The sequence below is a fragment of the Contarinia nasturtii genome, unplaced genomic scaffold, assembly GCF_009176525.2.
Source record: "Contarinia nasturtii isolate CC-2019 unplaced genomic scaffold, AAFC_CNas_1.1 Cnas_scaffold_1182, whole genome shotgun sequence".
Taxonomy (NCBI): Eukaryota; Metazoa; Arthropoda; class Insecta; order Diptera; family Cecidomyiidae; genus Contarinia; species Contarinia nasturtii.
The window spans coordinates 1,915,670-1,933,372 of record NW_022198526.1 but is presented as its reverse complement, the minus strand read 5'-3'; the positions used below and the strand labels follow the sequence as shown (position 1 = coordinate 1,933,372).

Genomic DNA, 17,703 nt, shown 5'->3' with positions numbered 1-17,703 from the left:
TAAACTTTTTTTTTTCTATTAATACTTACAAAAAGCGAAATTTGTTCAAAATTCCCGTTTAGTTGTTCAATTGGCATGATTGTGGTGTTTCTTTAATGATTATATATTAGTTTAGAAGAAAAGAATTTAATTATTTTGAATATTTTGACCCGACGTTTTTTGTGTTTTGCTGCTATTGCGATTGCATGGTTGTCAATTTTTTTGCGACACCAACAACTAAATATACATACGTTAAATAATAATTGGCTGTTCTTTGTTCATTTTATGAAATGCTATAGCAGATGCTACCGTTTTTTTATATTTTCATTAAAAAATCAGGAAATAATTATAATTTCCAATCAATTTTCGTTCTTATATTCTTTTATATCATTCGGAATGACGTAAAATTGGAGCGATTATTTATAATTTCGTCGTTGTTTCAGTTCAATTCATTCTTGCGTTAAAAGGTCTTTGGTTAAATTTCGTACTCTCGGCACTATTCACCTGGTTTCAAGTTTCAATTTTCAATTTAATGATATTATGTTTTAACAATAATTTTTGTTGTCTTTACACTTTTCCTGATTCTTGAGTTTCGTTTTCTCTCATGGTCCGAGGGAGGAACGAGTGCTTCCTTCGTGACTAAATTATATTAATTTTCTCATGAGTTGGCTTGGATTGGGATTTTTGAGAATGACGGAAAAATCCAAAGTTTATCGTTTTGCTTGGTTGTTGTTCTTGCTGCATGCCTTTTAAACGATGGCTTGTAGCAGAACAGTATATACACGTCTAAGAGTAGCTTTTCTGTTTTTCATTTTTAACGTGGCAGCTGCTGGATCATGTGCTCTTTAATCCATCGCTGTGGATCTATACACCGGCAAATGTACAAGCACGTCTCTATTCGTATTTGGCCACCGAATTTTTGAGCGACACCCAAATCTACAGCAATGTGCGTCGCGTCAGTACTGTTCTTCAAACCGTTCACACGCTTAAATTTTACTATTGGGTTGTGAACCCACGAGCAAAAAGCGGAATCGTACCAAAAGGATTAGGTAAATTGTTTTTTCTTTCTTACAGACAGAGAATGAGTGAAGTTTTGAAAGTGCAAAATTGAAATGTTTTGTCTGTCTTTTATTATGCAGATGGTCCACGTCCAGCACAAAAAGATATCCTCACTATTCGAGCGTACATTTTGCTATTTCTGAAGCAACTCATTATGATTGGCAATGGTGTGAAAGAGGATGAGTTGCAGAGCATTTTAAATTATTTAACCACAATGCACGAAGACGAAAACTTACACGATGTACTTCAAATGTTGATATCTTTGATGTCGGAGCATCCGAGCTCAATGGTACCGGCCTTCGATGTTAAACAAGGTGTTCGAAGCATATTCAAATTGCTGGGAGCCGAAAGTCAATTAATCCGATTGCAAGCGCTAAAACTATTGGGATTCTTCTTGTCACGTAGCACACACAAGTAAGTGATTCAGAGCTTTTGTTTTTGTTATTGTTGCCATAGTGTCAATCTTACTAAAGGGTCTATCTTACTCTACAAAACCACAATTATATGATTAATTATAAAGAGCGAAGAGCTATCATTCACTTTAATTAAGTACATACTTTCCGCATTTATCAAATTAACTTCCTTTCCTCTGCTTTTATCAATCTCTGCGCCCATCTTTTGAATTGAAATTGTGCGGTGGCGGCAATAGAAGAAAATATGATGTAATGTCACCGCATAATTTGTACACACTACTGGCTGAACGATTGCTACTCTACGAAGAATCACTGTCGTTGCCCACATATAATGTCATTTATGAAATCATGACGGAGCACATCTCGCAGCAAGTTTTATACACAAGACATCCAGAGCCAGAAAGCCATTTCCGTCTCGAAAACCCAAGTAAGGACGTTTCACTATTATTTATATAGTCTATTTTGTGTTTTGTAACGCCGGTACGTTGGTTAAACTTACTGTTCGAACTCTCATAGCACATACACACCATCAGAGAGAGACACGAACAACTCTCAAGGAAATTTAATTAATTTAATTTTTCTATCGTCAACAGTGATCCTGAAAGTAGTCGCCACACTTATTCGACAATCAAAACAAACCGAGCAGTTGCTTGAAGTGAAAAAACTATTCTTATCCGATATGACGTTGCTATGCAATAACAATCGTGAAAATCGACGTACCGTACTGCAAATGTCTGTGTGGCAAGAATGGCTTATTGCCATGGCTTACATTCACCCCAAGAATAGTGAAGAACAAAAAATATCCGATATGGTTTACTCTTTATTCAGGTAAGTTGATGGAGACTCTATTTGAAAAATCCATTTCTTTTAATTAAACTGAAAAAAGCTTCAGTTATGAGTCTACGGCTCATTCACTCTTTGTGAAACTAATATGCAATGTCCTGAATGTTATTTTTTTCTCTCATAAATGTTTTACCGTTTAGTTTATGTAATTGTCACTACTTTTGAAAATGGTTAGTCCCATACTAATGAATGTTTTATGTTTCTGTTTTTATCCAAAATGACCGATTCAACACACATCGTAATCATTTTAACGTGTGCACATTTACAAAATGAAGGATGCTTTTACATCACGCAATCAAACACGAATATGGTGGCTGGAGAGTGTGGGTCGACACACTAGCAATCGTTCATTCAAAGGTGAGTACATTTTTTTTTATTTTTTAATGATTTTAATTTGTCTCAAATTCAGACGCATACTTTTCAAATGAACAAAGAATCTTGAGCAAAATAGAAATGTAGAAAAAAGTTTGACTTCAAAGCATTGTGAAGGTCATATTTCAAAAATATTTCTGTCGAATATGCCATTATGCGTAATGAGAACCTTCATTTAAATACGCATTGTATTTGGGTCTGTGAAATAATAATATCTTTCATTATCGTCTTCAAATAACGTCTCTAAATGTTCTTTTTTTATTGTGTACTTTTTTCTTTTTTTCCCTGAATAGGTTTCGTATGAAGAATTCAAGCTTCAATTTGCTCAAATGTATGAGCATTATGAGAGACATAGAACCGACAATATAACCGACCCAGCACTAAGACGAGCACATCCAATAAGTACGATAAGCGGTTGGGATCGTGATCATGACCAATCAACTGAGAATTCAACGAAAAATGGTCAAGTATCAAACGATAAAGCAATTACCAACCCACTAGCAAATGAATCACAATCGGAACAACCGTATAAAGTTAGTAAAAGCGAACAAACTGATGATGTTGATGTGGTTGGTTTGGAGAATGTAAAGTGTGTGTGTGAGGAGAGTTCGAATCAAGATGAAATGAATCTATCGAATAGCACAGACACAGCCAAAGAGCCATCAGCTCAAATTTTTAATTCCAATGAATCAAATAAGCCAATGCAATCAATTTCAAGTATTTCACAAGTGTATAATGAACAGTTAACGGGACAATCGATTGTTTGTAATGGTGATTCGGAGCACGCATTTGGTGATGATGATGATGATGACACTACGAATACATCAACCAAACAAGTTAATGCGAATGGTGATGGTAGCACATCCGACTTAAATGCACTACGCAAAACACTTGAAATCGATAGCTACGATATGAACGAAGCGAATTCAAAAGAAATTGTCGACGAAATTGTTGAGGAGATATTGACGAAAAGCGAACATTTACTGGATGATTGCAAGCGGTCATTGGATGAAAACCATCAACATTTGGACGAAACGGAAAGCACATCATCGCCAGTTATAAAAGATGAAGAAATCGAGCATGCTGTTAGTGAGGTGGTGAAAGGTGTACGAAATATTGAACGAAAAGTGAAACGTGATAGTGAAAATGATACGGATTCACCGAATACCGAAACGGATGCGAAAGTAAATCAAACCGAACAGCAAAATGTCGAACACTTAACTATATCACCGAGCAGTGAATCATTTGAGCTACAAAATGAAAATCAAAAGACTGAACTAGCGGTATCGAATGCAGCAATAGGTGAAACCAATAATATTTTGAATGATGACATTGAAGACAATGCAAATATTCCGATTGAAAAAACGACGTCTACAAATACAGAAACCGATGAAATAAAAGACATCGTCACGACTATTGTGAACGATGTGATTGAAAATTGCGTAAATCAAACCGTCACAGACAATGTTGGCGCATGTGATAATGATGTGAATATGTCCATAATTGATAACATCAACAATAATAGTTCCGAAGTAACCACAAACGATAACAATGATAATGCGATAATTGTCGATGACACAATTACTCAAACTACCGAAATTGTGAGCACACTGAATGCACCAACAAATGAAGCGATGACCGAAGAAACAAACGAAGAGATAATCAAAGGTATTGTCAACGAAATTGTCGATAAATGTGTTGAGAGCGAGAGCGAAGCCATTATCGATAATGATGATAACAATAATGAGGAAGATATTACACCGAATAAAGCAGCGAATGAGACAATCATCTCAGATGCTGCAAGTGAATCATCAAATGGCGAGCAGATAAATAGTGCCAAATTTACACCGGCAACCACAACCGAAAAGCCAGACAATAGCGATGACAACACCGCCCAAACGAACGACAATCGAAACAACAAACCAAATCGATCACAAGGCACATCGATTAGCACAAGTACACAAGTTGAAAACAATCATTTCGGTAAGTTGTTAACAATCAATCCTTTTCGGTAATTTAGCATGCACCATTTAATTTCGATTTTATTCTTTTCACTTACCATTACATTTATCCTTTTGATTGCAATTTAATACAGACCAAAGACAAAACCGCTCCAAATCAACTTCCAATCGACCAATGTTCAGCCCGGGACCATCACGCCCACCATTCAGAATTCCAGAATTCAAGTGGTCGTACATCCATCAACGACTTTTGTCAGACGTACTATTTTCACTTGAAACTGATATACAAGTATGTACTGCAGTTCACACAAGAGACTTGTTTTTCCACTGTGTTGATGTTTGTTAAACTAAAAAAAAACTTCCATTTAGGTTTGGAGAAGTCATTCAACAAAAACTGTCTTGGACTTTGTTAACTCAAGTGAAAATGCAATCTTTGTCGTCAACACTGTACATCTAATATCACAGTTGGCTGATAATTTAATAATTGCTTGCGGTGGTCTATTGCCATTGCTGGCCAGTGCAACTTCGCCCAACGTAAGCGAAAAGAAAATTATTACATTAATTTTGCGTTTAAATAAATGAAATATCAATTAAATAAATCTTTGCAGTCTGAACTAGATGTGTTGGAACCAACGCAAGGCATGCCATTGGAAGTGGCTGTTTCATTTTTACAACGTTTGGTTAACATGGCTGACGTGTTGATTTTTGCTAGCTCATTGAATTTCAGTGAACTGGAAGCCGAAAAAAATATGTCAAGTGGTGGCATATTGCGACAATGTCTACGATTGGTGTGCACATGTGCCGTGCGAAATTGTCTTGAATGTAAAGAACGAACACGATATTCGAACGGCGGTTTGCCGCGTGATGTTCCTGGTGCTGCTCATTTGCAAGCTCTGATTCGAGGGGCCCAAGCATCTCCAAAGGTAATTTTTTTTACTTTTCTTGAACCCTCAACCGGGCAGGTGAAAACAATGAACAGGTGGGGTCTCTGAGGCCCGGCATACTATTTCCATACAAAATCAATAGTTTTACAATAAGATTTTATGTATTTTATTTTTAAGACAGTTGGTATAGTCAGTAATATAAAAAAAACAATCTCTAATCTACAGAATATTGTTGAATCAATCACTGGTCCTCTCAGTCCGGTCAAAGATGTAGAGAAACTATTACAAGATATGGATGTGAATCGGCTTCGTGCTGTTGTTTATCGGGATGTGGTGAGTAAACGAAATTGAACCCAAGAGACACCGCGAACTCCACATCATTCCATTTCCACACTCATGATCACAGCACATCATTCCATTTGCAAAATTCGCAAGAAAATTCGATTAATTCCCAAAAAATGGAAATAAAATTAAAAAAAAAAAAACAGAGACTGTTCTCAGAGCCATGTATTGCTTGCTCTGAGAAACAGTCTCTGAAAAAACAAACATAAAAATGTATAAGTATTGATCCTTGAATCAAAACACTGACAACTGGAAATTTAAGAAATCATTTCAAAAATGGAACTTGTTCAAGCATTCACGGTGTAAATTGAATATTGTTGTTGTGTATATGTTCTTTTATTATAAGAAACGAATGTTCCAGGATGAGACGAAGCAAGCACAATTCTTGTCGCTGGCCATAGTCTATTTCATATCAGTATTGATGGTGTCTAAATATCGTGATATACTGGAACCACCTGCAGAGCCATCAGTGCGGGCATCACCTGTGGCACAACGCATCCCACAAAATCAAGGTAATATACTCCCATTTCATTTTGTCATTGTATTTCGCTATTTTTCATTTAAAAAAACACACTCTATGTTGTCATTAAAAGTACAAAACTTTTTGTAATTGGCTTCATGGTATAATATAAATATAATCCTCATGTTATCTGTATCGCTCAATGTATATTCATTGCCCTTTCTCTCGTTATTTTTTTTCTTTTTTTACACGCTGCTTGAATTGGACTAATAACAAAATTGCTCGTTGAAAAACTAACTGTATTTATATAAATTAATCAAACAATTGCAATTTCAATGTATCTCCCCCCAATACGTATAACCAATTCTACTAATAACAATCATCATAACAAACAAAAAAACTTTTTGCTTTCGACCAATACAAAATGACGATTTTTTAAAATCGTTTTAATAAAAAAACGTACCAAATGTATAGAAACATCAGCAAGGCCATTGTTTCCGCAATGGTCACATCATGTGTATCCACAATTTTTACCAGGTTCACATCCAAACTATCAAAATTCAACGAATATGCATCATAATCACAGTAATAATCTAAATATGCCACGTATTTCGTCGCCCTCTACTCCAACAACAACACCAACGTCTACAACAAATCTGTCACAAACTGTTCTCAATTCCTCAAAAGCACAACCTAATCATCATTTGCATAATCACTACCATTATCCGTTGCATCTTCAGAATAATAGCCATCATCAGCAACAGCAGCAGCAGCAAATCCATCGCAACCATACACACATGAATGGTGCGACATCATCTCATATTCGAAATCGCAATCACAATAATAATGCGTCACATAAAAACATTATACTCAATAATAACGATTATCAATTTAGGACCGATTCAGGTATTTGTGCGTTGCTTGGACGTCGTCGATTTGCTTTTTGTCATCTCTCATTCATTTTTGTTTACTGGCAATAGCACTTTTTTCGATGCTTTCTCTGATATTTCCTATATCTCCCACTATCTTACTCTCGCTCTCTCTCTCTCTCAACCATTCTCTATCTCTGTATAACTAACATTGCTGTTATTATGCCAAACATTTTTTCAAAATTCTGTGTACAATTACTATGTATTAGATAAATTCCATTATCGATAATAGCTTGGTGTGTGTATGCCCCTATTTAAAATTAAATGTTGTAAATCTTATCGAAATTGAATGCACTCCAAATGATTAAAATATATGCCACAAATTCGAATAGCTTATGAAATTTTACATTTTGTTTTCAAATTTTTGAACCTTCCATTGGAAACAATCAAATATTCTATTTACTATTATATCCGGCCATTTGTATTCTTATAAAAAAAGTTATCTGTTTGAAAATTGGTCCAAATCCGAAAATTGACTTGAAGCTAAAAAAAAATATCGCACATGTATAATTTATTTGGAGATGACAATCAAAATTTAGTAAACATTGAATGTATCTGAGTATTTTTGTAGAACATTCACTTCTCATAACTTTTTTTAGATTAGTTGAAATTCATTTCCTTGAAAATGTTGCAAACGATTGGTATTCGTTCGAAACAATTTGATTTATTGGCGCCAAAAAGGTTAATGAAAAATGATATTGAAAAGTGCTTTTCAAGGGATATGAATAAATCATTTATCACTTAGTAACTCCTATCTTTTGTTGAATGTGACAGTCGACAAAGTAAATATGAATATTTTTGAATTGGAACGTTGGCATTGGAATGGATTGAGAGGCGTATTCAAGAATTAAAACAAAAAAAAAACAAGATCTTTTAAATTCGTTTTATTATGCTAATTACTTTGAAATCATTTATCCTTTCATCATAAACAGGGCAACGAAATATCCAAGACGGCGACTACGAAGTAATTGTCGTCGATGAAAATAATTCATCAGTTTTAGCTGACGATTCACATTCAAGTGGACCACCGTCAATCAAGGTATGTATCATATTTTTTTAGTTTTGTTCTGGATTATGTTTCCTTCGTTAAAACATTTATTTTTGTGGGAATGGATTCAATAATATTATATCATAGTATGTATAACAATGTGCATGTTCATTTTAATCATCTTTTCGATAATAAGGTACCGTTTCATTCAAACCTTCTTCAGCTTTAATTCACACCAAAATACAAGATGTGAAGAGAATTGTGCATGTGCTTGAAATATGTATTTGTATTAGATATTTCATATATTTTATTAATGGTTAAATTAATTACTAAATCGCCTCAAACCGAATATTCTTTGATATGAAAATAAAAGGCAAATTTTATTCATAGGATTTCCAATCAACTTTTTATCTCTATAATGGTGAAGGTATAATTGCATGATGACCTGTCTGGTTCAGATTACACTTTATTTTCACATGGTGTTCACAAAATGGGACAAATAAAATATTGGATCAACAAGTTATGCAACTTTGTAAAATTTCAAACATAAAATAGTACTCTTTAACCCGAATCACGATCCAATTCATTAAACATTTTCCGAAAACATTATTAAATATCATTTAATTTATTGTTGCCACATATTTTAAATTGCTCTTTGACAGAAAGCACTGTCATTAATTATATTTTTGTATTATTATATGAATATATTTGTTGCGAGACAAACGCACACACACAAAGTATCATCATCATTCAAATGAAGCGACCTCTAAGAGAGGGAGATAATGTGCGACTGCCATTGTACAATGTAATGTTAATCTCGTTGACAGTTTATACGAATAAATTATTATTTGTTCGTATCCACAAGAGAAAATTGTTTGTACAAAATGTTCGTTGCTCAGTTATGTGTAAATTTCATATGAAAACCCACTCCCAATTACAAATTTTGTAACTAATGACAAAATACCACATGTCCTCACATTGTCCATTGTTACGTTGTCTATCATATGTTTTGTTGTGTATGACAAAGGAATAAAAATCCACATTTTAAGTGTATAAATAAAGATTTTTTTGATAATATTGAAATAATGATAATTAATTGAAAACAATAAACATCACAATTGAAGCAGCCACCAACAATATCAAAACAAGTGTCATCTCCAACACTTTTTGTACCCGTATCAACAAATATTCAACCACTATCGCCACCAAAACCGTTCCCAATCGCGCCTTTGCCAGTGAATACAATCAAAACGATAGAGAAAAAGGTAAATGGCTTCACTTAACAAACAACAATCCACAACAACAACAACTACAAAAATCAGCTATACGAGTATCACAAATCATATCCAATTTTATCACGTTTTTTGTCAAATACGTTTGAGTATTTATATTTATGCGTTTTTCCCGCAACACATAGTGATTCATTTTTGATTGGCACCCACATTCCAAATAAATCGTTTTGCAATTAAAGATATGCCGACAAAAATTCATTTTATTTAATTTATATGCACTCGAATATATTAGTTGATGCTCATTTGCAGTAAAGAACAAGAAAGAAACACGCGAGCTGATGACGAAGTAACATAGATTTTAATTTTGATACTAATATAACACAAATAGTTAACTTATTTGCACGAACCTCTAAGATTTCAGTAACCGAATTAATGCATGAAAGGCCATTTTAAAAATGTCAATTTTTTCAATTTTAATTTTTAAATCAATAAAATTAATAATAATTATAATTCATATTTGCTTGGTAATGAATGAATCGACCAATTCAATAGAAATAATTGACCCATTATGGTTTTTCAGTTTGCAGATATTTTAATATTTTTATTTTGCGGGATTAAATTGCTTGATATTTATTTTGAATGCATGATACTAGAGCACGCAATGTTAAAATACATTTATTCGTAGTTTAATAGAATATTTAAATATATGATGATTATCGAATTTCACGAGATAGTTATGACTTTATCGTATTAAATTTAAATCTTCTGCATGTATATGTTACTAGCACTGATTTTCATAAATTTATACGGTGTATATGGTATTAATGCTTTTACCTTATGAATATAGAGTGTTGATTCGGATGGTGCTTCCCTTAACATGAATTCAACTGAAAATGACGTACATGAAACATCTAGCGAAATAATGAATGATGACAACAAACCAACGAATTCAAACGATGAAAGCTGGACAGATGTTAATTTAAATGAAGATGGAAGCGATAGAATTCGTGATATTGAAGGAAATATCCATCATTTACGTAAGTTTTTCATTATTAAATTTAATATACTTTGATAACAATTGTTTTTTTTTTCACCATTTCTCCATAAAAAAAAAATACAGAACGAGGTGAAAAGCCCGATTCGGAAATATCAGTTGTACGTGTTCCTGACAATTATACAATGAACGCCAGTCGTTCCCATCGTCCTGAGGATATGCAAATGAAACCACCGCTTATGGGCCAATTGCCATTGTCAACGCCATCCAGAGAAGCAAGTCTAACGCAAAAGCTAGAAGTGGCATTGGGACCGGTGTGTCCATTATTGCGTGAAATAATGGTTGACTTTGCGCCATTTTTATCGAAAACTTTGGTCGGATCGCATGGTCAAGAGCTGTTGCTGGAAGGAAAAGGACTGACAACATTCAAAAATAGTCAATCGGTGGTTGAGCTTGTAATGTTGCTGTGCTCACAAGAGTGGCAAAACAGTTTGCAGAAACATGCTGGTTTAGCATTTATCGAACTGATAAACGAAGGGCGATTGTTATCGCATGCAATGAAAGACCACATTGTACGTGTTGCAAATGAAGCTGAATTCATATTGAATCGTATGCGTGCCGATGATGTGTTGAAACATGCTGAATTTGAAGCACAGTGCGCGCAAACACTATTGGAACGTCGTGAAGAGGAGCGAATGTGTGACCATTTAATTACCGCTGCCCGTCGACGTGATAATGTGATTGCAAGTCGACTATTAGAAAAAGTTCGTAATATTATGTGCAACAAACATGGTGCATGGGGTGAAACAAGCGGAACCGTATCGAAACAAATATTTTGGAAGCTTGACGCATGGGAAGACGATGCACGTCGTCGAAAACGAATGGTACAAAACCCAAGAGGTTCAACGCATCCACAGGCCGCACTCAAAGCGGCACTTGAAAATGGTGCACCCGATGATGCTATATCACAGGCACGCGAAGAATTCCATTCCCAAATTGCAAACACGCGATCTCAACATGGAACAGCTCATAGTGGTGATTTGCTTGATGACGCCGAGCTGCTCATCGAAGACCGTGAACTGGATTTAGATTTAACCGGTCCCGTGAATATAAGCACAAAGGCCAAACTAATTGCACCAGGTTTAGTGGCTCGCGGTACTGTTTCGATAACAAGCACTGAAATGTATTTCGAAGTCGACGAAGACTGTGAAGAATTTCAAAAAATTGATCCAGACGTTATTAAATATTGTGATCATTTACACGGAAAATGGTACTTCTCCGAAGTACGTGCTGTATTTTCCCGCCGATACTTGCTACAAAATATTGCATTGGAAATATTTTTAGCATCACGCACATCGATACTATTTGCCTTCCCCGATCAACATACTGTGAAAAAAGTGATCAAAGCATTGCCGCGTGTTGGCGTTGGCATCAAATATGGAATACCACAAACACGGCGCGCATCAATGATGTCACCTAGACAACTAATGCGAAACTCGAATATGACACAAAAATGGCAACGACGCGAAATTTCCAATTTCGAATATTTAATGTTTTTGAATACAATCGCCGGTCGTACATATAACGATTTAAATCAATATCCAATATTCCCATGGGTTCTCACCAACTATGATTCGAAGGAGCTGGATCTCAGTCAACCATCTAATTATCGTGATTTGTCAAAGCCGATTGGTGCATTGAATCCCAGTCGACGCGAATATTTCGAAGAACGCTACGAGAGTTGGGAGAATGATACAATTCCACCATTTCATTATGGCACACATTATTCAACGGCTGCATTTGTTTTAAATTGGTTGATTCGTATTGAACCATTCACCACAATGTTCCTTGCACTACAAGGTGGTAAATTCGATCATCCGGATCGATTGTTCTCATCGATTTCGTTGGCATGGAAAAATTGCCAACGGGATACATCTGATGTTAAAGAATTAGTTCCTGAATGGTATTTCTTACCTGAAATGTTTTATAATTCATCGTCATACCGATTGGGTACACGTGAGGATGGTGTTACTGTTAATGATGTTGAGCTTCCACCATGGTCAAAATCGCCCGAAGAATTTGTTCGCATTAATCGAATGGCTCTCGAATCTGAATTTGTGTCATGTCAATTACATCAATGGATTGATTTAATATTCGGCTACAAACAACGCGGACCCGAAGCCGTTCGTGCCACAAATGTTTTCTACTATCTTACGTATGAAGGCAGCGTCGAATTAGATTCAATAACCGATGTTGTTATGAAAGAAGCGATTGAAAATCAAATTCGTAATTTTGGCCAAACGCCAAGTCAATTACTGATGGAACCCCATCCACCGCGAAGTTCAGCAATGCATTTATCACCGATGATGTTTAGTGCAATGCCCGACGATATTTGTATGAGCATGAAATTCCATTTGAATTCACCAATCATTCACATATCCGCCAACACTTATCCACAATTGCCTCTACCGAGTGTGGTCACTGTGACTGCTGGCCATCAATTCGCTGTTAACCGGTGGAATTGTAACTACACGGGCGCTGTACAAGGTCCAAGCTACGCTGAATCGAATCAAAATCAAAATGCAAATTTACCCCTCACCATGGATCCGGTTTTATGTAAGTGTATTAACGATGCATTTCGAAAATTTTACAATGTTACAAACTCTTGAATTTATTTCAATATTTTTAGTGCAAACAAATGGTAACAATTCGGCAGTGCGTCGACATTTGGGCGATAATTTTAGTCAAAAATTGAAAATTCGTGCAAATTGTTTCGTTACAACGGTCGATAGTCGGTTTCTAATTGCGTGCGGATTCTGGGATAATAGTTTTCGTGTTTATTTAACGGAAACAGCGAAAATTGTACAAATTGTATTTGGTCACTTTGATGTTGTCACGTGTTTATCTAGATCAGAGTGCAATATTACATCCGATTGCTATATTGCATCTGGCTCGGCCGATTGTACCGTTTTACTATGGCATTGGAATGCACGAACACAGAGTATTGTTGGTGAAGGTGAAGTACCAACGCCCAGAGCAACATTGACTGGACATGAGCAAGCTGTTACCGCTGTTGTAATCAGTGCTGAGCTGGGATTAGTTGTGTCCGGTTCAATAAGTAAGACACATACACATAGACAGCAATGCAAAATTGAATATTCAGAATTCAAATTAAACACTGGCTTTAAATGTTCATTTCACAGGCGGCCCGGTTTTGATTCATACAACTTTTGGAGATTTACTACGTTCATTGGAGCCACCAAGCGATTTCATATCACCTGAACTGATTTCAATGTCTCGTGAAGGTTTTATTGTCGTTAGCTATGATAAGGGTAATGTGGCTGCCTATACTATTAACGGAAAACGTTTGCGACACGAGTCACATAACGATAATCTACAGGTAAATGGACGAAACTACACTTTTTTCAATTGATTGCTTATTTCGCTTTGATATACGACCATTTAATGTGCTGTTTTTATTCAAGAGCAATCAATTGATAGCAATAGTTTGTTATTCAAAGACTTAATGAAACTTCATGAAAAAGTAAAAAATGGCAGAATGGTCTTTAGTTTTCTAAAAGATTTAGATTTTCGAACGTCGACTGTAATATGTTTCTTCTCTTGCAGAGTATGATACTGTCGCGCGATGGTGAATATCTAATGACGGCAGGAGACCGTGGCATTGTTGAAGTATGGCGAACATTCAACTTGGCTCCATTGTATGCATTCCCGGCTTGTAGCAGCGGTATCCGTTCATTGGCATTAACCCACGACCAAAAGTACGGCAATTTTTCGGGCTTTATTGATTCTTTTTTGTCTAAAATCACTTAACAATCTTAACTTCTGTCTTATTATAGGTACTTATTGGCTGGACTCGCAACTGGATCAATCATTGTGTTTCATATTGATTTTAACCGCTGGCATCATGAGTATCAGCAACGCTATTAAATTATTCACGAGCATACAATAAGCGCACTTAAATGTGCCCTTCTAGCAGAATTTAAAGCATTTGAATGAATTGGCGTTTACAATTTATTTTTTAATTAGTGACAAATTTTATCTAAATGACTAATTTTTCATTGAATGCTTGTTGTGTTATTGTGTCAATGAAGAAAGCCCAATTGATGATGAAGTAAAATCAAAGCCAAATATAAAAACAGAAACAAACAAAAATAACGATTTATGTAATTAGTGAAAATGAAATATGCGGCCAAAATACTTAGCGACATAGTAATTTTATGAATAGATAATTGCGAATCAACCATTTTTTACTGGCTTTGATTCGTCGATATAATTTTGATATGAATACGGCGAAAATTGTTTACAAACTTCAAAATTGTATATATGGATGAAATGAGGTTTCGTTTAAGTCTCTTTTTTCTCAAAATTGATTTCGATTTAGGCATGTGCTGTAAAACAATTTTTTTTAATTGCTTTATTCATCTCTTCGATGTAAATCAGTATAACTGTGTTTTTTTGAATTTTTCGATAGTAAATGTTATTAGTTATGTCATTGTATAACGAATCGAAGTTAAATGCAGGATTTTCAATTTGTTCACATCATGTACAACTAAAGGATTCAAGTGTATTTGGTTGTACAAAATAAATTTTTAACTCCCATGTGCTAACAAATCCATCCCCATGCAATGAAAGCCTGAAAAGCCATTTTACACGTGAAAAAAACCCTTATGAAGATCCCTTTTTGTCAAATAGAAGTATTTATTTTTTCTTGACTATGCACAAAATACGCTTAGAATGAAAACCAAAATACTTTACAAGAATCTGCAGTTTATCCTCTGCTTCACATGTGCATGAATGATGAATAAATCCGTCATTTTGTTGAATGGTTAAAAACATTTTCTAATTAAAAAAAAAAAACAAAATCGCATTAGCCGAAATATACTACTTGTGTGCAATAGTTTCGTTTTTAATTGTTTGTCCGTCGATCACACAGCTAAACGCTTGCTTCTTCAAGTTGATCGATTCACGGAAGATGCCAAGTGTTTAGCTTATTTTGTTATAAGCTGTTTATTCTGAAATGGAAAATTGTGCAATTTTCTCTCGTTTGGAAGATGAAAAGTATTTCGATTAACACGAAACGATTATTTGGCCCGCAATTTTTTTTAAACATTTTTTGAGAAGATTTGATCGATGTGATTTAATTCACGTTTTCTCTAAACAAATAAGTTATGCTTTTACGCATCCAATCCATCCTTTTTATGTCTTAAATTTATAAGTCATTATTTGCTATATTTTACATACGAAAACAGGAAAGAAGGGAATAAAAAATCGTATTAGCCGTCTATATGTATTGTATTGTGTACAACATTTTGGTTAATTATGAGATTTGATTATGAATGAATGAGAGTGAATGAGCAAAGATATCTAATCTATCGCGCATGAAATAAAAAATAAAAATGTGAAGCTGTTAACATTCCGCCATCCATTACATAACTATTCTTATTACAATTTAAAACAAGAAAAAAAAAACAAAATACAAAATATTCGCTACGCCACCAAAAGTTAGATGCATACAAATTATTAAATAGAAAAATTTAAAAAGAAAAGCAACAACAAAAAAAGATGCAATGAAACGATGAAGTATTATAAATAATAACTAACATTTTTATTCGTAAGCAAAATAAAACCATACATTTTTTGAAAAGAAGAAGTCGTTATGAAATTTAACTTATGTGAAAGAAAAACTTAAATGAAAAATAAATCTGTCCATTAATTAAATTACGAATGAAAAAGAAAATCTATTGTAAATACAAATGCATTGCGACATTTTACAAACATAAATTTAATCAGAAAATTTAAAACAAATAACAAAAAAAATAACAATGATAAGAATTTAATTTGTAAGTAAGAGAAAATTGCATGCAATGAATCAAATATTACCTCTAGAACTGATTCAAGAAATCCTGTGAATGGCTAAAGAAAACTAGGCATAGGGAAGACTTTAAACGTTCAGGAAGGATACACACATTTACGAATTTCGTTCTGTTTCAATGTGCAAGTCACGGAAGAGATTCGTTTCATAGCTTGCTAAAATCATCTTTCATCCAAACCGAACATGATTTTTTTTAGATGTAACTTAAAACACCGAGTAAAATTCAGCTCATTTTTACATAAATTTGGAATAGCAAAAAGCTAGCTTGCAAACTGAATAAAAAGAAATCACCGTAACTGATGATGAAGAATAATAAATATTGCACACAAAATAAACAAGTTTAAATACAATTTAATGTAAAGAAAAGTTCGCCTAATCGACGATATACATTAATTCTGTTATTTCTCTAGACGTTTTTTTACGATCATTGTTACCGTTTTAATAAAAAAATGGCATGATGAAATAAAATAAAATTAAAAAAATACTGAAACTTAACGTTCATAGCAAATATGCTAAATAGTTGAAGCTTTGAAAACCCATGCAGCATTTTTAAATAATTTATATTGCACGTAATTACTAAGAAGTGCACACCAATTTTGAAGAAGAACACTTTGAGCGCGATTCAATGAAATAAACTAACGAAAAACAAATGCCTACGTCAAAATAGATAAGATTTTTTCGCCCGATTTAAAATGAATCAACATAACAGAAGAACAAAATAATCATCAATGTTTGCGAAATGTAGAAACTTAACCTGCAAACATATGGTTTTAAAATTTAGTAGATTTGAGCATTGATTTTCAGTTTTTTTTCTGCAAAATATGAACAATTTGATCTATGTTTTTTTTCATAGATTCAAATTCATTCGTAAAGTCGGTAGCTTCAAAACAATAACATTGCTAACTAGTGTCATGAAGACTACAATATTTCAAACAAAAACAAACACCCTTCTATTTGAATTAGAGATAATCCTGAAGAAATTAATTATATGTTTGGTGTTGGAAATAATAAAGCTATAATAATTGGAAAAACATGCGTATTCCTTACAGTATTTTAATTATTCGAATTAACGGTAAGTCACATGTGCACATGGCGCGATTATTAATTAATTTTTGTGAGTATATAACTTCTATGTGATGAACGGATGGCAATATATTGATGAAGAAAACAATGTTGTAAGATTAAACACATACAAATTTCGTATTCGAATCTGTGGGTTTAACCTTTGAAATTCAAACAATATGTCTTGTTTTATATTGAAATTAATTGTAAATTCCTCTAGTTTTGGAAATTCTCGCTTGAGCCAATTACAATTTGTCCTGCAGTCCAATAATCTTAAACTTTTTAACTCTGA

General features: G+C 34.1%; 1 protein-coding gene across 15 annotated transcripts in view; it reads left to right on the top strand.

The window, feature by feature from the left end:
- The window catches only part of LOC116344873 (neurobeachin), a 143,171-nt gene extending 125,791 nt beyond the window's left edge, over positions 1-17,380 (top strand). For 5 of the 15 annotated variants that reach the window (XM_031773702.1, XM_031773697.1, XM_031773699.1 and 2 more), the window contains 20 exons: positions 776-1,028; positions 1,119-1,452; positions 1,688-1,878; positions 2,045-2,279; positions 2,570-2,651; positions 2,960-4,649; positions 4,762-4,916; positions 4,997-5,161; positions 5,236-5,550; positions 5,737-5,844; positions 6,215-6,365; positions 6,788-7,219; positions 8,175-8,281; positions 9,355-9,495; positions 10,310-10,499; positions 10,583-13,072; positions 13,146-13,574; positions 13,660-13,856; positions 14,084-14,235; positions 14,314-17,380. In XM_031773702.1, the coding sequence (XP_031629562.1) occupies positions 776-1,028; positions 1,119-1,452; positions 1,688-1,878; positions 2,045-2,279; positions 2,570-2,651; positions 2,960-4,649; positions 4,762-4,916; positions 4,997-5,161; positions 5,236-5,550; positions 5,737-5,844; positions 6,215-6,365; positions 6,788-7,219; positions 8,175-8,281; positions 9,355-9,495; positions 10,310-10,499; positions 10,583-13,072; positions 13,146-13,574; positions 13,660-13,856; positions 14,084-14,235; positions 14,314-14,404 (7,908 nt within the window). In that variant the 3' untranslated portion in view covers positions 14,405-17,380. The remainder of the gene's footprint in view (positions 1-775; positions 1,029-1,118; positions 1,453-1,687; positions 1,879-2,044; positions 2,280-2,569; positions 2,652-2,959; positions 4,650-4,761; positions 4,917-4,996; positions 5,162-5,235; positions 5,551-5,736; positions 5,845-6,214; positions 6,366-6,787; positions 7,220-8,174; positions 8,282-9,354; positions 9,496-10,309; positions 10,500-10,582; positions 13,073-13,145; positions 13,575-13,659; positions 13,857-14,083; positions 14,236-14,313) is intronic. The other 10 variants (XM_031773696.1, XM_031773701.1, XM_031773707.1 and 7 more) reach the window with 7 other exon arrangements.
- The last annotated feature ends 323 nt before the right edge of the window (positions 17,381-17,703 follow it).